We start from the raw sequence: 24,807 nt of genomic DNA, 5'->3' as shown, positions 1-24,807 counted from the left end.
TGCTACATACACTTTATATCTAGGTTACTTATACTACCTAATTCAGTGTGAATTGTATTGTTTCTTTAATTTGTATTATTTTTGTCATTATGTTTTTTTTTTTAACTATTTTCAGTCTGCAGTTGGTTGAATTCCTGGAAACAGAAGGCAGACTACACAAAAGATCTTATTTTCAGTTTCTTGTTTTCTGAAAAGTGACAATAGCAATGTAGATGAGGCTTTTCCTCGTTGCTGTATATGAATTTTATAATTATATGGCGTTTTATTTCATTATAACAGTGATTGATCTTGGCTGTCTATATAGGCAGTCCCCAAATTACAAACTTAACATATAAGTCACAGACAGAGGCTATTACAAGTAATAGGTAAATGTACTAGCTCCACCTTACATACAAATTCAACATAAAGAATGAACCTACATAGACAAGCAAGAATCCAATTCTGATATGAGGAGAATTGATGCTAGTACATCATGGGGTTGGGGGGGCACAGAGAGGGAAGGAGGGAGGAGGGTGGGGGTCACAATTAGAAAAGGGACTGTACCTAACAAATGCAAGCAGTGTAACCTGGTTCTTTGTATCCCTCAATGATTCTCCAACAATAAAAAAAGAAAGAAAGAAAGAAACCTACAGAAACTATTTTGTTCATAACCTAGGGATTATGAACTACATGCCTGTAGTTCTAAATGCTTGGTTATTTCTCAAAGATGGTGTTTGAATACATAAAGCTTACTTCAGTTACTAACATTACTTTCTCTCTGGCTATCGCTCTCATGTTCTTTCCTAGCTTTTTCTGTGTCTCTGGTTTAATGGCATTAAGAGACATCGAGAAAACAAATTTTAGAAACTGAAGACTCATTAAAATAATCAATTCATGAGATTTTGAGAGTGCAGGGAATGAGAGAGGACTCTCTCCTTTCTGAAAAGAACAAGCCTCAGATTTAACATCAATAGTCAGGTGGCATGACATGTTATTGACATAATAGCAAATGTAGAATTTCAGATCTACAAAGACAGACAATCCACAAGATGATCTAAACACCAGGAAGAAGTCCAGATACATTGGATCAGGAGAGGGCTAGATTTGGTTAAATCAAAAAGAAAAACAGTGTGCCATTAGGATTTCAGAAGCAGCTTTGATAAGTTGTCTGATAGAAGAAACAGTTGTTTCATATAGAAGTTAAGTAGCAAGTATGTGTCACAATAAAGGAAAAATCAATTTAAGTAGAGGAAGTTGGTTTTGAAAAATTGCATTGAACTGATCAGGAATTACAAATGAATTATTGAAAACTTTACTGAAAATTCTCTAATACTGTTCCTCAGGAGAACCTTTACTACTCAAAGACAGTACATGTAACATACCAATACTTTGTAGTCCTAGAGAGAAACTTTTCAATTATAGAGGCTGTTAGTTCTGAACATGTGGTTGCAAACTGATGCCTTTCAGAATTAAGGCACAGGAAGGAGAAAGCTGTTGCTTCTGAATTTGGGAAAGCACTTGTCAAACAATAAGGAAAGAATCAAACTTACATATTTTCTTCTGAGAAAATCATGTATATGTGTTTTATATTGTTTTGTAGAAGTTTCCAAGTTAAGATAACACCAAAAGTTAAAGACAAAATCATCTAGAAGAAATGCTGATAGTATGGCATGTGGGAACGCAAGACTCTCTCCAGCAAATTCTCTTGTTTTAGGGGTAAGATTTTACCTTGACTAAATTTAGGATCATGAACTATTTTAGTATTATAAAAGGCATTTTGGATCTAGAAAGGGACAGATTTAGTTTAAAAGGGTAAAATTTATTTTTTATAATGTTGGCTTTTATAAAGTTTGACTGATCTCATGTACCTTCATTAACGCGTTCTTATTTATATGTGTACTGACTAAACAAACATACACAGGTTAATACAGAAATCCAGATAAGGAATAAGGAAAAAAAGACAGCATGTATATAGGGGGTGGGGTTAACTCTGAGAGAGATCTATTGCCAATGTATTCACTGACATCATGCAGCGGGAGGATTATGAATTTGTCCCTTCTTATACACATGTGAGGTTACAGACCATCTATCTGACTTTCTAAATAAACATAAAGGAATTATGAGGACCAGGCTTTTTCATATTTAAAGAGGAGAAAACTTTTTCCACTGATGTGAACTTTTCCTTTGAATTCAGATGCTGTGTAGATCTATTTTCTAAACCTCCTACCTGACTGTTCAGCAGAGGTTCTTAAACTCTTTTGGGTCACAGACCACTTTGTCATGTATACACCTGTGCTGCAATCCTACGCGCTCCATTTGTTGGGGGGGGGGTTGTCTGATTTCCAGAAACCCATTTGTTGTTTCTAAGAACAATTTTTAAATAAGAAAACCTATCTTGTCCTCCACACACTGGCAGTTCTTTAAAACTTTTGGCTACTTGGATATTTCATGGTATTATATAGAAAAACAGCCAGTCATAGAAAAGGAGACACTATTTTTCAAGACTACTCCTTTTAACAATTGGGAAAGACACATGGAATTACATGACACCAACATGCTTATATAAGAGTTATTTCCTGGATGTTTGTGTGCTGAGCACCATATTACAGGCTGATGATACAACAGTGAGAAACCAAAGTCTAGTCCCTCAGCTTTTGCAGTCTGTTGGGGATATTTCTCCCAATCAAATTCAAAGAACCTCTGGAAATAATAACCACTCTTGCAAATTTGATGCAGGGGGAAATCTTAAATTCTAAATCCATAAAATTGCATAAGATTATTATCAAAAAAGAGGTCTTTCTTAAAACTCTTCTTTAAAATGTATTTTTAAAATTAGCCAATTGCATTATTTCATAGACTACTTGCTTTGCAAAGAGTTGAAACTCTTAAAACATTAAATAGCTTCCTATTAAAGTTTGTATGAAAATAAAAATAATGTATCCTGTCATTTTTAAAGAATAATTAAAATGTGATTCAGTATATGAAATATTAATTCACATATAAATGGAGAAATAAATTTATTAGGGCATATTTCCTGTGATTATCATTATCTTCTTACAAATTAAGGTTTAACAATAATTCTTCCCATTCCAACTAATCACCTATGCAGTGGGAAGGCCTGGTGCAAGCAAGTCCAACTTGGATATGCTTTGTATCACTGTGTTATATTGTACCAAACTCCAGAATACTTATTTAAAAAATCCATACTAGGTCGTCCTTGAAAGAAAAGATAAATCAAACCCCAGTAAGTTTTAAAAGGTGATTCATCCTTAATAAATTACTGATGTATAAGAAAAAGTTAGATATATGACTTCCCACATCAAGGTACAGTAGTAAACACATTTTCTCCCAAGGACCCTCAATATTCTCTTCTCATGCCATTACCTGATAAATGGGAGGCTAGCCAGTGGTAGAATCAGACTGTGAATTTTATTCTACACAATTCTTTGTGGGAACATTGGCCAGAGCTACTATTATTGAATCTGTTGCTCTAAGTATGACTGATTCCTATTTGGTAAACCTCAGTCCTTCTTGGTTTAGACCTTCTTTCTGAACTAACCAATCTAGGAAATACTTTACTGAGTGTATTGCTATTTTACTTTCATCTTTCGTAAAGGTGTTAAATGTTTCTTATAGTTAACCCTTAACTGGAATTGTGTTTTAAATTACATGATTTTAGTACTAATAGCTTTCTCTTCCCACAGACCATCCAGATTATGATTGGCATCTTTGAAGTTTTCATGTGGTATTACCTGTTGGTTTTGTATATGGGACAAATTAAAGGAGTCTTTGGAAAATATGAACCTTTAACTTATAAAACAGGATGTGCTTTATGGGGAATTTTTGTGAGTAAAATATATAATGATTTAATCATTTAATAAATAATATTTATACCAATAGCGGAAGGTAGGACACAGTTTCTAAACAAGGTCTTCAGGAAAACTATATAACTAAATCCTGTTTTTAGTTTATTCGAAGTCAGATTCTTTTTTTCAACAGATATGTATTGAGTATCTTTAATTTACAAATGTTTCTCCAAGAGATATAGAAGTATACAATGACATCCATAGGGTAGACTGTCCCTAGATGTGTGAATAACAAATAATTTTAACTATAATATCCATTAGCATGATTAATTTTCACGTTCACAGTCTTCACTTTCGTCACTTTGCACAAGGAGTCAATACTTATTTTCTGAATTTATCATTACTGGCACTCTTTTGTGATTTCTAGGCAGCCATTAGATAGGCAGAAAACCTGGAGAGGGTGGCATCCTTAAAGCCAAGTGAAGAAATTGTAACCCAAAATGGGGAAAGATCATTTATATTATATTTTGTGTTTTGCCAAGGAAGAGGAAGGCTAAGGATCAACCATTGGACTTAACAATATCAAGTTAGTCGTAAAGTGAAGTCTTTTCAGTGGAATGATGAGGCAAAAGCCTGATTTGATTTGGTTTAAGAAATACTAGCAAGAGAGGAATTGGAGACAGCAAACACAGACAACTTTTTAAAGGACTTTGCTATAATGTGGTACAGAGAAATGAGATGATAGTGTGGGAAGTTTGGGGAAGGGGAGGGTTTGTTTATTTGTGTCTGAGAGTTGGAAGAAATAATACCATTTCTTTTGTTGAAAGGACTAAATCGGAAGAAAGAAAATTGATAATATGAGATAAATGAGGGGAAGGGTACTAGAATCTTTGGGTAGGCAAGAGAGGATGAGTTTTAGTACACAAATAGTTAGAAGAATGGACAGGTTATCTCTATCAGTGGTTCTCTCTAGAGGTGAGTTTGCCCCTCAGAGGACATTTCATAAGGCCTACAAATACTCTGAGACTTGACAGCTGGTGGTGGGCATATAGTGGGCGGACACCAAGGAGGCTGCTACATAGCCTAAAATACCCAGGACAGCCCTTCTCAACAAAAGATTATCCGGTCTTATTATAAATTGTGTTAAGGTAAGATAACAGTCAAGAAAGGCAAAGTAAGAGAGAGAAAAGGGAAGGTTTTGATATGATGAGAAATTGTGGAAGATTTTTTTTCTGATCACTTAAAATACCTCAGTTAATTAGGCAGGACCATGAAGTGGAAGTGAGGATAAGCAAGTAGAATGGTTGTTTGAGGAAAGAGGGGAGAATGTGAAATAGTCATCTTGGAAAAGTATGAAAGTGCTTGAATTATGGAAAAGTAGTTCTATTTTTGATAACAGTATTTAAGCACTCAACCTGTGTTTTAGAATGTGGTTATATATTGACATGGGTTGTGTTTCTTTCTCAGACTGTGTGCAGGCGTGCAATGGTGGGAAAACTATACCTAGTCAAGATTTTGGTTTAACCATGCCACTGTAATAAAACAAGAAGAGGTGTAAAGGGGTTTGAGAGTGATGGATATAAAGGTTAACCATGGAATTTAAGTTGATGATGAAGAGAAGACTTTAAAGAACGTGAGGATATCAGATTATAGATCCAGGTTGGGTCAAAAGATTGTTAAAGTTCTAACATCCGAGGATAAGAGCTAGAAGAATAACAAGTGGGATACTTGAAATGGAGATTTAAAATATGTAACAAGGACAAGAGAATGAATATGGGAGTGAATGACTAAGACAGGTGAAGCCCACAGTATTAGAAGGATCATATCTATATTGAAATCACCAAGTATTAAGTGATGTTGGAGAGAGAGTCAAAGAGACATGAATTAAAATCATCTGGAAAGAGGAACAACCAGGGGGTCAACAGATGACTTCAAACGTGAGGAATAGTGGATGACTGTATCTGATGACATTTGAGCCAAAGCTAGAGGAGAAAGAATTGTTGGAAGTAGCAATAAGAGCAAGAAAACTATTTAATCTGTGCTTAGAAGAGATAAAACGGGGGCTAGAGGAGACAGGAGGGCTGCCACTGGAGAAAGCAAGCGATCACTACAGGAAACAGTGATTTCTGGGCGATCCCCTGACTTTACACATATACTGCCTCATAAGTGTCACAGGATTGCCTTGAAAAAAAAAATAGGAGAAATATACTAACTTTCACACAAAATCTAGGTAAATGACGCATGGTTTATAAATGCTCTATAGGCTGTAAGTAATGCATCAGCTCAGAAGCAATAAATGATAAATTATGCACAGGCTCGTAAATGTCAAAGCATTACCTTGAAAAAACAGGAGAAAGATCATGAATTTCAGAACAAATCCAGATAAACCATTTATGTCTCTGAGTGTTTAACAACAAATGTTATAAAGATAGCATATTTAACTCCTGGGGTAAATTACACAAAATTTCAAGGAAACGTAATACAATACAAAGCTTCTCATTTAGGCATAAGTCTTGAAAGGCATTTTATAAAGCAAATAGCACTTTAGTTAGAAATAATCTAGTTGGAGAGTACTCTAGTTCAAAATTCACAAGATATTTTCACTTTATTTATATCCTGAGATAGTTCTTTTTTTTTTAATTAGGGACAAAATTTGCTCTGTCACCCAGGCTGGAGTGCAGTGGCCGTATCATAGCTCACTGCACCCTTAATCTCCTGAGCTCAGACGATCCTCCTGTTTCAGCCTCAGGGTGGCTGAGACTATAGGCCCACCCCACCATAGCTGGCAAATTTTTGTGGGTGCTTTGGAGAGATGGGGTCTTTCTATATTACCCAGGCTCATCTCAAACTTCTGATTTCAAGCAATCCTGCTGCCTCATCCTCCAAAAGTGCTGATAGGTGCATGAGCCACTGCAACCTGATCTATGTTCAGAGATAGTTCTTACCACCACTGAGCACCTGCTTAGAAATCTGAATTTTTGTTAGGGAACGAAGTACTGAATTTGTACATTTAAAGTTATCCTCAAGGACTTTGCAGCTTCAGGTTTGGCTTTCTTATGTATGGTTTGAAACACGAATGTTGTCCTTCCAGAAATTTGACTTGGATCTTCACCAAAGCCATGAAAACAGATAAAACAAGGAATATTTCAAGAGAATCATGCAGCCCAATATGAGATAACATTACATTTCACAATACACATACGAGATAACATTACATTTCTTAGAAAAAAAGTCCTTTGACATGAAATAATGGAACGTCTTCTTTTAGAAAACAAAGGCAAAGGCATCAAAAGCAACTATGACCTTAATAATGACCAAAGTCTCAGCTAAGAGTCTATATATTTTGTGTAATCACAATGTGGAATAGACTCTTGGACCACACATACTGTATCTGGATATGTACGTAGTAATTATAATCAGTAGCACCATTTCATCAGGAAGGATAGCATAAGTAATAAGTGAATGAATTACATATGAGGTAGCTCACATGCATATAAGCAAACCTGGTTTGGGGTTTAGGACTCCAAAGGCTATCTTTGGCATGTACCACAATCTGAGTTCTGCCCACTGTCCACTGTATGTGTCTGTCACAAGTGACCTGTTACCTTTCAATTCATTACCGTATGACAGAAACTTGTCCTGACCATTTTACTTTTAGTATTCTAAAAATAACTGATTTGGAAGAGCATTTTTTTTAAGTTGGCAAGCATTATCAATGAGTATTTATCAATATATGTTTTTATGTCCAGCCTATCACTTCAGGAGCTATAGTAATAAGAGCAACAAAGTATCACACTCAAAACCTGGTAAGTTAAATGTTTGGGATATCTCTGTAAGTCACTTGTCATAAAACTAACCATTAGGTTTTAACAAAAAGATAGTGTCTACCAGAGGTGTCCAACTGGTGGCCTGTGGGCCACATGCAGATTATCTGAGGACTGTTCTGCTTATCTTATGATGTCAGATATTGCAAAAAGTATACACTCACCTTTTCCTTTGCTCATCAGCTTTCGTTAGTATTTGTGTATTTAATATGTGTCCTAAGACGATTCTTATTCTTCCAGTGGGCAGTGGAAAAGAACAAAGGTTGGACACCCCTGGCAAATGAAAGAATCTACCCTATCTGTAAAATAAGTGACAGAATTAAGTGCAAATCTAAGAACATATAATTTGATATAGACAAATATGCTGAATTGCTTTATGTAAAATTTTATTAATTTAAATATGGTTTTTGTTTTGTTTAGTATTCTACCTTCTTTTTTAACAATTTTTTAATTAATTTATTTATTGATTGATTTTTGCAGTTTGGGCCAGAGCTGGGCTTGAACCCACAACCCCAGTATATGGGGCCAGCACCCTACTCCTTGAGCCACAGGCACATAAAGTTTAACATTGTACCTTTATGATTAGAAAAATTTTAATAGGACCTAATGCTTTTATATATAGATATCATATTTCTGTAAAACTTCATTCTCTGAACTATCCAGTTTGAAAACAGGATTCTGCCTTTTTACAAAGTAGGGGATTTGTCCAAAATAAAGATACATCCATAGTATAAGTAGAAAGACATTGGGAATAAAAAGCCTTTAAAAATCTTAGAACTAAAATATGTTTTAGAAATTAGTCTGATCTATAATTTTACACATAAAAAACTTATGTCCAAAGATATTGAGACATAATTCCTCAGATAAAGAAACCACAGAATTAAAATGTTCTAAGTACTATTTAGTTGTATTTCTACAAGCAGAAATTTTTCCTTTCCTTTTTTGGTCCCTTGTATTAAAATCATACCTTAAAGATTTTCTTCTTTCTCTTTATTTCCCCCCTTGTGATGGAACACCATTTGTTTAAATCATATCTTAGCGGATAGTGACTCATAATAGAATATACTATTTTTAGAATAGTATAGTATTCTATATTCTATACTATAATAGTATATTCATAATAGAATATATGAGCACATGTGGAATATCAGTAAGTGCATGTGGAATATTTGAACACATGTGGGATATCAATGAGCTGATTTCTGATTTTAATGTTTCTTGTAGATCAAGTGGGTTTTGTGTAAACTGGAATAATACTTCACATTAATGACAAGCACGCAGACATGTCCAACACTTAAGAAACTAGATCAAAGTTTTACCTAGATGACTTTTTTCAAACTATTTAACCAAAGTGTTTGTTCTGAATATAATAAGTTTACTCTGTGTATCCTTTTCAGATTTCAAGTGCTTTGTTCCTTAATATCTTCTAATGTTTCTTGTAGATCAAGTGGGTTTTGTGTAAACTGGAATAATACTTCACATTAATGACAAGCACGCAGACATGTCCAACACTTAAGAAACTAGATCAAAGTTTTACCTAGATGACTTTTTTCAAACTATTTAACCAAAGTGTTTGTTCTGAATATAATAAGTTTACTCTGTGTATCCTTTTCAGATTTCAAGTGCTTTGTTCCTTAATATCTTCTGTATAATTACCACAATTATTGCAATAGTTCTAACAGCAATTGAGTTGGCTTCTTTTAAATCTGTGTCATATAGGAATTATGGACAAGCGGTAAGTGACCAATTCTGTAGAAATATTTTAATTTCAAAATTATTCTTTCCAGTGGTTTTAAAACCTTGGGAGGTAAGATGAGGCTTTTATTGGTCCTTGAAAAATTCTTTTAGCAGCAAGCTTTTGATTGGTTGAAAGTTTTCCTTCAAAAATAGCTCTAAGATGTGATTTTTCAGTAAATATTAATAGAATGTTTGAATCTTTGACTTGCTGAATTAAAATAAAGTAAAAAATTGAAAGCTTCAATAATAAGCGTCTGTGCATTAAGCACAGGGTAGCACTAATGATTCTCTTTATGCTAGAATGGCATAATCCTGTACCATAAAACCATTCTCAAAATCAACTGAAGAATTTTTCTATTGACCCATAACAGTTCAAGTTCTAGACACTTGGTGAGTTCCAATTTAACATAGAGCTTTTCATACACAGCCTATCTTTGCATCTTATGTGAATTTTGCTTTTAGTCTGCAAATTCTAAATATAAATATATAAACCTATCTTACTTCCATTTAACTGAAATTCAATCACATTTGTAGTAGTACGGAAATAACTATTTTTCTTCCTAAGATGGTAACATCCTCCAGTAAATGTATCTTTACCAATCACACAATGAATTTTTTTTGAACTCACCTGATGATTTTATTATCTATTTTAGGTTACATAAAATAATTAAAATATTTTTATTTATAATTTTTTATTAAATCATAACTGTATATGTTTATGGGGTACAATGTGCTGACTTGATATACAATGTGGAATGTTTACATCAAACTGATTAACATAACCATCACCTCACTTACTTGTGGTAAGATCTATTGTGTACAATGCAATGGTACATTTCAAAACTATTAAAAGTATAAATGTCTTACCACAATAGATTTAATTGTTGGCGTTAAATTCAGAATTTTAGCTATGTTAACCAGTTTGATGAAAATATTTCAAATGGTATATAAAACCAGCACATTGTACCCCATAATTGCATTAATGTACACAGCTATGATTTATTTTTTTAAAAATCAGAATTTTAAAGAATATTAGCACTGCAAAAGACTTTAGCAGTGCTTATAAAAATCTTGCCCTTGAAATAAGCCAAATGGAAATGGAGCTTCTCCTTATTTGACCAACAAAAAACAAATAGTAATTACAGTACTGAGTGGAAGAGTCACTGTAGATGAGGGATAAACTTCCTGCTCTTCCTCTATACACTTCCTCTCCATACCTGCATCAGTGGAAAGAATCAAAATATGGAGAACAACAGCCAAAGGACAGTGAGACAATAACAGAAAATGCAGTAGTACCCTCAAATAGATTATGTGTAACAAAGGATGATTTAATTAAACATGGACCAAGTGAAAGAGGAGCACTTTGACCAGCAGAGAATTCTCAGACTACCAAGGCTTGTATGAAAGGTCTTTATTGGTGGGGGGAGGGAAGCTGCAAAGCAACACCGAGGAGAAGAGAAAAGAGGAGACAGAGATAAGGAGAGAGTGGTGGGGAAGAGGAGAGAGAGAGAGTAGAGAAGAGCAAGGGGGAAGACAGGAGAGAGAGAAGGAAGGCAGAAGGAGGCGAGAGAGAGAGAGAGAGAGAGAGAGAGAGAGACACGGCTGGAGGCTGGGGGAACGTATTCTTATATAGAGGAGTTTTAGAATGGTGACGGGCTGGTGGGATAACCAACAAGGAGTTATTCCTCCAGCAGAAAGATCCATTAGGGGCGGGCAGTGGGAAATTAGAACAGGGTGATGAGGTAAGCAGGCCACTCCCTGTGCTAGGGAGGAGTTGTAACTTTAAGGGCAGAAAGGGGCTTTGGGGGAGGGGCCTTCTGAAGCAATTTTCTAACACCAAGTTTTCCTTATCAATTGTAAGAAAATTCTCCAGTTACCCTGGAGATTCTTTTTTTTTTTTTTTTTTTTTGAGACGGAGCCTCAAGCTATCCCCCTGGGTAGAGTGCCATGGCATCACGCTCACAGCAACCTCCAACTCCTGGGCTCAAGTGAGTCTCCTGCCTCAGCCTCCCAAGTAGCTGGGACTACAGGCACCCGCCACAGCGCCCGGCCATTTTTTGGTTGCAGCCATCATTGTTGTTTGGCGGGCCAGGCTGGGGATTCGAACCCGCCACCTTAGGTGTATGTGGCTGGCGCCTTAGCCGCTTGAACCACAGGCGCCGAGCCTACCCTAGAGATTCTATCTAGAAATCTTCAATTCTAGTTTTGGGGGCAGAGAATTGGGGAGGGTAGACTTAAAAGTTATTAAGTGCATAATTGTTTCAAGTTATTTATTACCATTTTTATTTATAAAATTGTAATTATCAGTTCAATATAATACAGCATAATTGCCTTTTTTCAATCGATATTACAGACCACTATAGACTCTATTTATCTGATCTGAACTTAGTATTAATGATTAGTTTTACATTCACTTTTCAGCTTTGTTTGCTGTGATTAGTTAAACAAAATGAACTTGTGTATTGACACTCAGCTAAATCCACAAACTCATCAAGTTACCAGTGTTTACAAAGTTAGGTGCAGCTAAGTCCAGAGTGCATGCACCTGAAATATGCTTTTCATATATCAAAATGATTAATAGTATAGATTCCAAAACCAGACTGAATTTATTTAAATATTATCCTCAGTATAGTATAGTTGTTTCTTTGTAACCTATCTTGTGTCAGAAAAAATAGTATAAATTAAAATCGGTACAAATATTTTAAGTAGGTTACAAAGAAACAACTAAATAAAATTTAAAGTTGCCTAGAAGGCTACTTCCCCCCTTGAATTTCCTCAGTCCTACTTATTTGGGGGGTTCTACCTCTTTATGAAGTTTTCCCAAAGATGAAAGGTTTATAGTAAACCTCCTGTGCCCTATAATTAATGAGCAAGTTTTTATCTATTTGGACATATTTAACCTTGTCATGGGTCACCTTCTATTATGTTTTTGTCTGTTCTACTTGATTATAGAAAGAGAAGAGAAAGAGAATGAAGAGGAAGAGAAGGAATTGAGGGAGATAAATATGTTCTCATTCTTTCTAGATCTAAATATTATTCTTGTCTTTCCATAGCTAGCACATAACTCACATTTTCAGAATGTGAGTATCACTCACAAAAGTCATCAGGGAGGTGTGTACTTGAAAATATCTTTCTAATAGCAACAGAAAGGAATCTGATTTATTATCACAGCAGTTACAATCACCTGTGTTTCTAAGTGAAATGTTCTTTTAACTGTTTTTGAATTGACTCATCATTTTCTGATATAACATCAATATGTATGTAAGATTTTTATCAGCACATATGTAAATTTAAGTAAGTTTGTAATCAATAATAACTTTTAATAGAAGAGGATTGTTTGACAAAGCTCTTTATCTTAGTAGTCCTCACAAGGTGGTGGCCATCTTATCACTAAAGATAGGAGAGTCAGATCTTACCAACTAAAGAATTTAGGTAGTGAGCTAAGTCAGGACATTAGTGAGGACATTAATGAGAATAAAAAGTTGTAAGAAGGGAGAAAAGAATGTTGAGTTGTTGAGTGGTGAAGATCAAGGTTGGACCCCACAGATGATGAATTAAGGAAATGAAAACCAGGAAAAGTAAAGCAGAAGGCAAAGGAGTGTAAATGCTTAAGGAAATTAAATGGTGAAAGAATTATCTTTACTTTACTTGACACTCACACTAGGCGTTCCTTATGTGAGTGTATTTGTCTTATGAAAGATATAATAATAGAAGATATTCCCTATATTTTTGGTTACAGAAACTTGGAAGGGAAGTTTCACGAGTTTTAATACCTTTCTACATCTTGGAAATTGTTATTGCACTTATGTATACAATATACACCTGCTTAAATTTGGTAAGTGTTTTATTGACTCTGGCAAAACAAGAGGTGTTGATTTCTAGTAAGCACACGCTGCAAAGAAATGAAGCACATTGATACAATATGCTAGGACCAATAAAATTAGAATATTTTACAATAATAGAATATGATAATAATTCCTTTACTTTTGTTTTATAAATAGAAAACAAAATTATAAAAGTAATAAATGAGACTGTAAATTTTTTAAAAGTTATATAGAGTAAAAAGTGATTGTTCTCTTAATATAGTTCTTACCATACCCACACATTCACATCTATATAAAAAAAGACGAACATACTCTCAGTTTTCTGTTTTACTAATTCTGCGGTCATAGTCTCATTGCCTTGTCATGTGCATTTTTTTCAACCATCATAAATATTTTTTCCATTATAAAACATGTCTAAAGAATGCCATTGACTAGCTTCATGATTTTTCTTAATATTTATTGTGTGATATTTTCATTGCATTATCTCATGTGTTTTTTTAACTATCATAAACATCTTTCCATTATGAACATATCCGACCAATGCCTTTGACTAGCTTCATTATTTTTCTTAATATTTATAGATTTGTTTCAAATTTCTTCTAAATTATTAAGAATAACACAGTGTAAAATCCAATACAAATATTTTTACATACAAGATAACTATTTCTGAAGGTGGTTGGTTCCTGTAAGTGTGTAAAGGGTCAAGTTTAATAACATTCCAAAATTGTATAACAATTCACAATATAGCACAAATTTATGAGAATGGTTATTTTCTTACCAGCTTTAAAAACTACATACACACGAAGGCTACAGTGACTAACAAGACAATATCCCTACCTTCAGGGAGTTTGCATTCCAGTTAAGGGAGAAAGACAGTAAACAAACAAATATATAAAATGTCAAGAAGTAAAAAATGTTATGAAGTAAAATAAAGGAGGATAATGAGATGAGGAGAAGATTATTTTACATAGGATAGTCAAGAAAGACTACTCTGAGCAGCAACTAACTGAAATACATACATAGAAGCAACTGTGAGACTATATGGAAAACCAGTTTTAGAATTGGGAATAAGTAGGACTTTCAGAATGGTTAAATGAAATCTCCTTAAAAAGAAATTATAAAACTGGACAAAAATGTCAAAACATTGCCTTTTAAATGTTGAGAAAATTGACCAAAGCATACAACAAAATGAGAAGTGTTTATTTAAGAAAATCTGGACCTCAGTAAGAACAACAAATATCTGTGGCATGTTAGTTTGGAGCTTCTCCCATTCCTATCACAACACAGGTTCCATTATGCAGAAGTTTACCTTGGTGAGTCACATTATGAGGACTAGTACATCACTGTTTGAGAGGACTAATTTTATTTGGAACAGAGCACAGTAAGTTCCTTGACCAGGAATGTTATTTTAAAAAATAGTGATCTCAGCAGCAAACAAACAGATAAGGTCAATGTTACACCTAGCCTAACTAAGATCATAGTACTTATTGGAGCAAGAAATTGACTGGCATCCAACCAGAAACTCAACAGAGAGATTCAGATTAAAAGGCAACCAATAGGGCCTTGATAATATCCAACTTATCCCTTTTGGTCTGAAAGAATATAAATACACATATATGTAAAGCTAGACACATGCTAAGGAGAATGGTGAAGGCCTTCATGCACTATTTACCTTTGGCTATATAAGAGGCCTTGAAAAAGTAAAAGCTAGAGCACACATATGTATGGCCTAAACTTTCAATACATGACTCAAGCTACACTGATTTATTGGGAAAGGGTAGAAGTCTTACTGACTAAAAATGCTTAATATTTCGCTAGGGCTGCCATAAAAATGTCCCTCATACTGTGTGTTTTAAACAACAGATTTATTTTCACACAATTCTGGGGGCTAGAAGTTTAAGATCAAAATATCTAAAGAGTTTCTTCAGAGACTTCTCTCCTTGGCTTTCAGATGACTATCTCCATATGTCTTCCCTTATGGAGGTCTTTTTATTAAGGTCTTTTTTCCTTATTGTCTATGTCCCAAGCTTTTACAAGGACACTTGCTACAGTGGATTAAAGCCCATCCTAATGACTTCATTATACTTCATTAACACTTTAAAGACCCTATCTTCAAATGTAGTCACATTCTGGTAGTAGGGATTAGGACTTTAACAAAGGAGTTTTATGGGATATAGTTCAGATGATGAGGTGTTTCAGCACAACCTCTAATTATTCACTGACTGATCACTTATAATGACCCAAGGGAGACCCCTAGGAAATCAGTCTTAAAAATAAAATAAAGAATTTAAAAAATGAAAAACTTGAATAGGTACATCAGAAGCCACACATTGCAAGGGAGACAGACTCCACATAATTAAAATAGGCAAGTCACTAAAAAGACAGCAATAGCTACCACTCCTGGGAGATGCACAATGAGAATCTAAAGTTGTTACAATATATCATCTAAAATGTGCAGTTTTCAACAGCAAAATTACACAAAGAACTGAAAATAGTAACCCATACACTTGAAAGAGATCACTTGATAATTTTCTGAGAAGAGGACAAATGATGGCCCTAACAAAGAAAGATTCAAAAAAACTAAAGAAAATATTCTTTTTTTTTTGGCCAGTGCTGGGTTTGAACACACCACCTCCGGCATATGGAGCCAGCACCCTACCCTTTCAAGCCACAGGCACTGCCCTAAAGAAAGTATTCTTGAAGAATTAAAGGATGATAATAATGACTTATCAAATAAGAATATCAATAAAAGTTGAAAATTATTAAAAAACAAAATGGAAATTCTAGAGTTGAAAAATACAGTAAATGAAATGAAAAACTCACTAGGGGGATCCAGTGATTTTAGAACTGACAAAAAACAAAAGATAGCAAACATTGAGATAGGGAAAAAGAGATCTTCTAATCCAAAGGATAGGAAAGATCTAAAAGAATAGAACCATAGAAACTTTTGAGACCATCACATGTATAATGTGAGTCCCATAAAAATAGGAGGGATAAGATAATGGCCAAAACTTTTCCTAATTGATGGAAAACATTATTTAGTACATCTAAGAAACTCAATTATCTTCAAATGGATTAAACACAAGAGACCCCCTCCTAAATACCTCAATGTCAAATTGATACAAAAGAAAATCCTGAAAACAACAAGAAAAAAATCACTTTTCATGTACAAAGGAGCCACAATAAGATCAACAGCTGGCTCTGAACTAAAATAATGGAGGCCAGAAAGAGAAAACAGTCAGTCAGAAATTCTATATCCTTTATTAAACTATCCATCAAAAATTAAAGTAAAATAAAAACATACACAGATGAAGAAAAGACAATGTATTGCTAGCAGAAGTATCTTACAAGAAACAAAAGGAAGTTCTTTAGACTAAAAGGAAGTAATATCAGGTGAAACTCAGATGTACATGAGTAAAGAGCACTAGTAAAAGTAATTATGTAGACAATTATAAAAATCAGTATAAATACATCATTTGTGTTTTCTAAAGACAGATGAATTGCTTTTGCTCACACTGGTAATACAGGATAATCTCCTTAATTTAAGGTCATTTGATTAGTAACACTAATTCCACCTATTCTAACTACTCAACTCCACCTTTTAGCAAGAAATCATCCATACACAATACATAATAGATGCAGCTTTGTTCCAATAAAACTTTATTTACAAAACCAGGCAGTGAGCCAGATATGGTTCAAATGTCAGTTTGCCAGACACTGCTCAACAGATAAATATTTTTCTCTTAAATTTTAGAAGATGAAATTACAAAAACAATACTTATAAGACCATCTTGTTAGTTATCTAGCATATGTACATGACAATAATATACAAGGAAACAGGAAGAGAATAGAGCTGTATGTGAACAAAGTTTCTGTATTTTCTTAGAATTAAATTAGTATTCATCTGAAGCACATTGTGAAAAATTAAAATGCATTTGAAATGACTAAGAAACTCAAAAAAATGATAGCTAAAAAATCAACAATGGAATTAAAGTAACATACATAAAGTGTACTTTCTAAAAGCAGATAAAGGAAAAACACATGAGACATAAAGAAAACAAATAACAAAATGTTAGACATAAATCCATAGTAACATTAAAAGAAATTAGAACTATAACGAAACATTTTTAAGTGTGAACTAGAATGACTAAATTTTAAAATACTGACAATTCTAAGTGATAGTAAAGATTATAAATAATAAAATCTCTCATATACTCCCAGTTAGAATATAAATCATTGCAAAACTTTAAAAACATTTTGGGAATTATCCACTAAAAATTAAGATGTATATACCCTATGATAAGTAATTTAAGTCCTTGGTATATATAGAACACAAATGTTTGCACAAAAATACATACAAACAGATAGGCTTCCAAGAATATATCAATATTATTTGTAATATCCCCAGAGTGGAACCAACATAAATAGGTGAGTAGTAAACAAGCTGAGGTATATTAGTCCAATAAAATTCTACTCAGCAATTAAAAAGAATTATACCTACACTTAACAACATGGATGAACCTTACACATATACTGTTGAGTATAAAAAGGCAGGCTTAAAAGAATGCATACTTATTTATTTCATTCATATAAAACTGAAAACCAGGTAAAACCAAGACTAAATTACAGTGTTTAGGGAGGCAAGCTTAACTGAAACTAGAAAGAAAAAATAAGATTAATTGCCTAAAAGTCAAAATGGCAATTGCCTTGGAGGGAAGGAATAGCTGGGAAATGCCATGAGAGGATAGGGTAACTTGAAGTGCTGGCATCTCTTTATATTCAAGACCATGAATATTTGTATTACAAAAGTATGGAAGTATACCAAAGTTGTAAGTGATTCAGTAGGAATTAAGAAAATAGGATGAAGTGGGAATGTGACCGAAATAGAACAAATGGCTCTTTTAAGATTTTATTCTATAAATCCAACTATTACTTACATTTTTTAAAAAAATTATCCATTACTTGTATATAATTTTAAGAAACATGATTTATAACAGGTTAATTTTTTTCCAGGGTCAAACACATGAAGAATCTCTTACATCTGTTGTTGAGGAAGATGATTTACCAAATGTTTAGAAATCTGAGAATTTTGCTGATGCCTGGTGTGGGGCCTAATAATATCTCTGTATAACAAAGCTGCTCTCACAAATTTTGTGCAAAATAAACTACTAAACAAGTTGAATTTTTCTCCTCAATATTCAAGTCTGCACACATTTTTCTAGACTCCAAGGAAAGTTTTTCCTTGTTATCTAGGCACTCTGAATAACTCTCCTTAACAGAGCTTTTTAGAGAAGCTAAAACGATTGATATTAGATCTGGAGTATAGGCCATCAAGTCTTGGAGTGTGATGTATAACTCAGGAACACTTTAAGTAATTTATGTCCCTATAAGTAGAAAGCACATTTCACACTCTGACTTCTATACAATCTAGCTTCTGCCTCAACAAAGTATAAATCAGAAAACTTCCAATTCATATTATTCTTCTTTGATTTCCACTCTTCTCATTAAAGTTCCTTTCTGCCCTCAACATCTCTGCTTTCTTCCCCTATATCCCCATTTCTTACTTATCACTATTTAGATCATCCTTTTCAACTAGTTGCTTTTCAGAACAAACATATTTCTTTTGCACAATAAGAATTTCCCAGAAATCTGTTCTGAACTCACTCTCTCTTCTAATGTGGAACATTACTTCAGAAAGCCTTGCTCAGCAATAATAATTATGTGTTGTTTGTTTCTCAAGATGTTTCACCAATTATATAATACTTTAAGGTTTCTTGATTTTAAGAAGGTCAATACTTAGTTCATTTCTTTTAGAATGTCTACTTGTATGCCAAGGAATATATTAAACTCTGGAGTATCAAAGATTAATAAGGCATCTAATGACAAGGAGGTTTTACTTTATGAGAAGAAACAAGTAACAAATCAAGACTGTGCAATACATGAATTAACATAAATGTGCAAAAACAAAAATAGAAAAAAAGAAATAATGGTCCTTCTGATATGAAATTAGAGGGAATAGCTTTATAAAAGACCTCTGAGCAGGTGATTAGTAGTTTACTAAGCAGAAAGGTTGAAGGACATTCTAAACAAAAGAATTAGCTCATCAGAAATAAGGGAAATAACATAGCTAAAATAAATCGTACACATTAAAACATAATGACAATGAGGAGGAGGTTAAGAGTGAAGGCTGGAGAGGTAGGGAAAGGTCAGTTGACAAGGAGATAAAAAATCAGACTCTGCATTAGAAGAAAGTGTGGGGAAAACTCTTGAAGAAATAGGCCTGGGTGAAAATTTTATGAGGAGGTCCCCCCAGGCAATTGAAGCAACATCAAAATATACTACTGGGACCTCCTCAAATTAAAAAGCTTCTGCACAGCCAAGAACACAGTAAGAAAAGTAAGTAGACAACCCTCAGAATGGGAAAAGATATTTGCTGGATATACTTCTGACAAAGGTCTTATAACCAGAATCCACAGAGAACTCAAGTGTAGTAGCAAGAAGAGAACAAGTGATCCCATCACAGGGTGGGCAAGAGACTTAAAGAGAAACTTCTCTGAAGAAGACAGACACATGGCCTATAGATATATGAAAAAATGCTCATCATCCTTAATCATCAGAGAAATGCAAATCAAAACCACTCTGAGATATCATCTAACACCAGTTAGATTAGCCCATATCACAAAATCCCAAAATCACAGATGCTGGCGGGGTTGTGGAGAAAAGGGAACACTACTACACTGCTGGTGGGAATGCAAACTAATATGTCCCTTTTGGAAAACCATATGGAGAACACTCAGAGATCTAAATATAGATCTACCATTTGATCCTGTAATTCCTCTGTTAGGTATATACTGAGAAGACCATAAATCACGCTATAATACAGATATCTGTACCAGAATGTTCATTGCAGCCCAATTCACAATCTCTAGGTCATGGAAGAAGCCCAAGTGCCCATCGACCCATGAATGGATCAATAAATTGTGGTATATGTACACCATGGAATACTATACAGCCACAAAGAAAGATGGAGACCTTGCCTCCTTCATATTTACATGGATGGAGCTGGAAAATGTCCTCCTTAGCAAAGTGTCTCAAGAATGGAAGAAAAAGTATCCAATGTACTCAACACTATTATGAAACTAATTGTTAGCTATCTTAGGAAAGCTACAATCCAAATGGAGCCCTAGACTACGGGGAAAGAAGGGGAGGAGAGGAGGGGGAGGATGGGTGAAGAGAATGATATTGTGGGGATCATGCCTATAGTTTATTCTATTTGGATACAGGTGAATTTGTCTAAAGGTTGAATATAAATGTCTTAGCATAACAATTATGAGAAAGACATGATGGCTATGTTGGCCACCTGGATGAGAGTTTTCCAAACTGCATATGGAAGTAACACACTGTATCCTACGAGAGAATTAATGTACACAATTATGATCTAATAAAAAAAAAAGAAAAAAAAATCAGACTCTGATGACTAAGTCCTGAACTACATCTTGTAGACAGTGAGGAGCAAATTAAGAGTTTTTAAATAGGAAAATAATAGGCTTTAAGTTACATTTCAAAGAAAAGTATGAAATAGGGAGAATGCAAGTGGAATGTGAAAAAGAGTATTAATTACTATTGCAGAGAATCAGAGAAGCAAAGAAAAAGAGAGTAAATTTTACCTTTGTTGGACAATAAGCATAAGCATAAGGTGTGAAGGAATCCAAAATAATCCACACGTTTCTGGATTTGGTAACACCTGCAGTGATATGAAACATAGTAGACATAGCAAGATGGGATAAAAAAAATAAATTCAGTATTAGGTGAGTTTGAAATAACTAACATCAAAGTAGAAGTATCAATTAAGCAGTTAAAAATACAAATTTAGAGATTGGGGAAAGATTACCTATAGAGATATTGGTTGTGATGGTAATCAAGAATATTAAGGAGGTGACTTCTCTTGGATGGCATAATAGGAGATAATCTACTCTTACCCACTAACAAATAAGACTTCTTTACCCATTCACAAAGTTTCTCTACAGGAACCTCAGAATTCAGGTAGCAGTTCATTAAATCCCACTAGAGCCCAAGATCTCAAAGGGTCATTTTGAGATTTCAGACCATCACTCAAGTGTCAGATCTGCCAAGTTTGCTTCTGGAAATGGCCTAGTCCCCAGCGGATCAGGGCTACAACCCCATTTGACCTTGAGCCTATAGCCAAAACCATATGCCAAAGGTGCAGAAGGAGTCACACTAGTGCAGTGACAAAAAGGTTTGTATACCTACTGACATTCATCTTGGCAATGAACCTTAAAGTTGCTCTATGGCTTTACTCCAGACTTTCTCAGCTGAGGTCCCAGCAAAGAATTGTTCAGACAGGGACAGAGAGGGTCGCTCATCCATATCTCACAGATCAGGAGCCTAACCCTCCCTTAATGGGCTCATCAGCCTCTAACAACATATCCCGAGGTAGCCTAGTCTTAGCTCCAGCCCCTCTCACTTCAGTCAAGGAACTATCCCATCTGTGCTGAGACCTGCCAGGCTGATGTAAGGAGTTCTCCACCCTCCATCCCACAGGAGAGCCCGGGTCCCATCAATGCAAAGGCAGGTATTCATTCACAATCATCTCCTTGGTTGCATTATTGTGGTGTCCCAGTGCACCACAGTGGAAGCAAGTGGGGCAGAGTAATACCCAACCTTCTCTATCTATGTTAGGCCCCTTCTGGTGACACTTTTCTCAGATGCCCCAGTTTACCATTGCTGAAACACATCTGGCCAGACTTTACACTACTACCAGAAGATAGGTGTCTCTTTTGATGATCTTGTACTGGGCCATGGGTGTTGGCTACAATAACAGCTCCTAACAATTTAATTTTTGGCATTCTGTACTTGCCTAGTCCAGGTCACAGTTGTTGAACACTGAAGTGGTCAAGTGCAGTAGCTCATTTGAGTCACTTTGGGGTCCTAGTGCCTTATGCTGGAGTTTCCTACAGATTTCAGAGGCCGATTAGTTAAACTTCCAAATTATATTATAGTTTAAACTTCTATCTACAGGCCAGAATTCCTTATGTGGTAACTGATGTTGAGGCCAAACTGTACTGCAAAAGAAAATTAACTTAGACTTTCAGAGGCTTTATAATCTAAGGGTCTTCTAGTTTTTTAAGAGGCATTCCATGGGTGAGTTAGAGGGCACAGAAGCTACTTATCTCATAGTCCTCTGTGTGAGAGTGAAAACAGAACATTTCTGCTCCCCAGGAATCTCTTAGGTGCAGAGTGCCTTCACAACTCCAGACAAGCACCCCTATCTGGTAAACCAAGCCTCTCTCTAGGGATGTGTGTAGGGCTCTTGGAGAGGTTATGTAAAAATAATCTTTCACAAGGAATGTCGTATGAGGCCACTTTATTCCCTGTGATAGCTACCAAAGTAGTATTATAGCATTGCCACTGGGACCAGACATGTCTTTTATCCTTCTTACTCCTCACACCTCCATGGGGAGTTGACTCTCCTCCTTCCCTCTTTTTCTGATTGCCTCCCAGTTCACTTGGACCTCTATAGGTGTCTGTAAATAAAGTCTCTGATTTGCAAAGAAATGGGAGCTGGCCTGTGGACATAACTTGTCCCTTGAGGGCATTAATAAAATCCTTTAATACAGCTCTCTTACCTCTTATAGTGTTGGGGGGATAAGCCCATCTCATAAAAGTGGGGGACTTGCAAAGAGTGAGGTGTCAGAAAAAGATTCCCAAAACTTAACAAGTGGAGAAGTCTCTAGACAAAATACATCGGTTGTGGTGAAAAGGCAAAAAAAAAAAAAAAAAAAAAAAGAAGAAGAAGAAGAAAAGAAAGGATAATTCTCTCTGGGCTAACACTAAAGGGAAAAGAAATCAATCACCAGAGGAAAAGTGGACAAGACTGTTTGTACGGCACTCTGTGAATTCCAAGTGAATCCTCCACACTCACTTCCCTCTTCCCTCTCCAGGATGCCATGTTGGATCTGCCATATTGGATCCTCCATACTCCTCTTGCAGGAAGCCATGTAGCCTCCCTGCTCCCCTTTCTGGGATGGCATGGAAGCAATATGGTCTCCTTGTTCCTCTTCTGGGAAGCCAAAATAAACACTGTGTTTTCATATTACAAACTTAGTCTAGAGAAGTGCTCCTCCCAGGAGCACCTACTAACTTTTCACACTAATGATTTTGTGAGTACACATGACAAAGGGGATGAACAAAATGCCATTCACCAGGGCTGCACTTAGCACACACAGGAGTTCCATCATCTTACCTATGATCCAATGTGAGATATGGGGAATACAGGGGTCCTCTGGGGGTCTTCTTCCTGGGGCGTTTGCACCAGAAAATATGTGTTCAGAGTTTTCTGCTTCTTAGGTTTCAGCACCAGAAAAGATGTTGGGGGCCAGGGATCCTGGTTTCCTGAACCTAATTGAGCTGGTTCAAATATTTAACTAAGCTAGAAAGTTCAACCCAGGCATATCAGTAACTGAAGGTAAAAATGAATGGAAACTGCAAAAAAAAATTGGAATAGCCCAGGCAGTGTGAATAGAGACCAAAAGTAACCTGCACAAGTTTCAGTATAACAAAGAAAAATCTTATTTAAGAACAAAGAGAAAGTTTAGAGCACTTCCAAAGAGAGTTGGAAGGGTCCCTCTCATGGTGGAACAAAGGTGAAAGAGAGACAGAGATGCAAAGGCCTACAGGAGTATAAATACTCTCTCCACTTGAAATTGACTGTTAAAATCTTTTATTGGCCTTTCAGCACCTCAAGGCAGTACTGCTCTTTTCTATTGGTCATTGATTGTCTCTTTCTATAGGTCATTAGTTACCTAGGTACTTCAAACTTGCATTCTTAATAGTCCCTCCAAACTTTCTGGTTCAGCAGGCTAGGTTATTTTTCATTCCAGTTTCTTGATGCCCTTTCTTTGTTTGTCTTCTCAAAATACATTAATATTGCTAGGAGAGACCAGAAAAGATGATGTCCTCTATCACCACTACTATTTAACACAATTCTAGAAAGTCTATCCAATGCAATCAGGCAAGAGAAGGAAACAAAGGGCATCAAAATGGAAGCAGATGAGGTCAAACTCTTCCTCTTTGCCAATTACATGATCTTATACTTAGAGTATGCCAAAGACTCAACCACAAGACTCCTACAAGTGATCAAAAAATACAGTAATGTCTCAGGATATAAAATCAATGTCCAAATATCAATAGCCTTTGTATATGCCAATAACAGCCAAGATGAGAAGCTAATCAAGGACACAATTGCCTCCACAATAGATTCAAAGAAAATGAAATACCTAGGGATATACCTAACTAAAAAGGTGAAGGACCCCTACAAAGAAAATTATGAAACTCTAAGGGAAGAAATAGAAGAAAATGTTAACAAATGGAAGAATATACCATGCTCTTGGCTGGAAAGAATCAACGTTATTAAAATGTCTATACTTTCCAAAGCAATCCACAGATTCAATGCAATCCCCACTAAAATACTATCATGCTTTCAAGAGTTGGAAAGAATAATTCTTCATATCATATGGAACAGCCCAGGACCAGACGGCTTCACATCAGAATTCTACCAAACCTTTAAAGAGGAACTAGTTCCCATACTACTCAACCTTTTCCAAAATATAGAAAAAG

The 24,807-nt window shown here is 35.2% G+C and overlaps 1 protein-coding gene across 1 annotated transcript; it reads left to right on the top strand.

The window, feature by feature from the left end:
- Positions 1-1,644: 1,644 nt before the first annotated feature.
- On the top strand, positions 1,645-18,246 carry MS4A13 (membrane spanning 4-domains A13). Its single transcript, XM_023508533.1, has 6 exons — positions 1,645-1,695; positions 3,684-3,824; positions 7,535-7,591; positions 9,225-9,344; positions 13,086-13,181; positions 18,184-18,246. Exons 1-6 carry the CDS (start codon positions 1,645-1,647, stop codon positions 18,244-18,246), a joined length of 528 nt encoding a protein of 175 aa, XP_023364301.1.
- Positions 18,247-24,807: the final 6,561 nt, after the last annotated feature.

Source organism: Otolemur garnettii, unplaced genomic scaffold (genome assembly GCF_000181295.1).
Source record: "Otolemur garnettii isolate 467f Iridium unplaced genomic scaffold, OtoGar3 scaffold00254, whole genome shotgun sequence".
In the NCBI taxonomy this organism is placed as follows: domain Eukaryota; kingdom Metazoa; phylum Chordata; class Mammalia; order Primates; family Galagidae; genus Otolemur; species Otolemur garnettii.
This window is presented reverse-complemented; position numbering and strand designations above follow the sequence as displayed.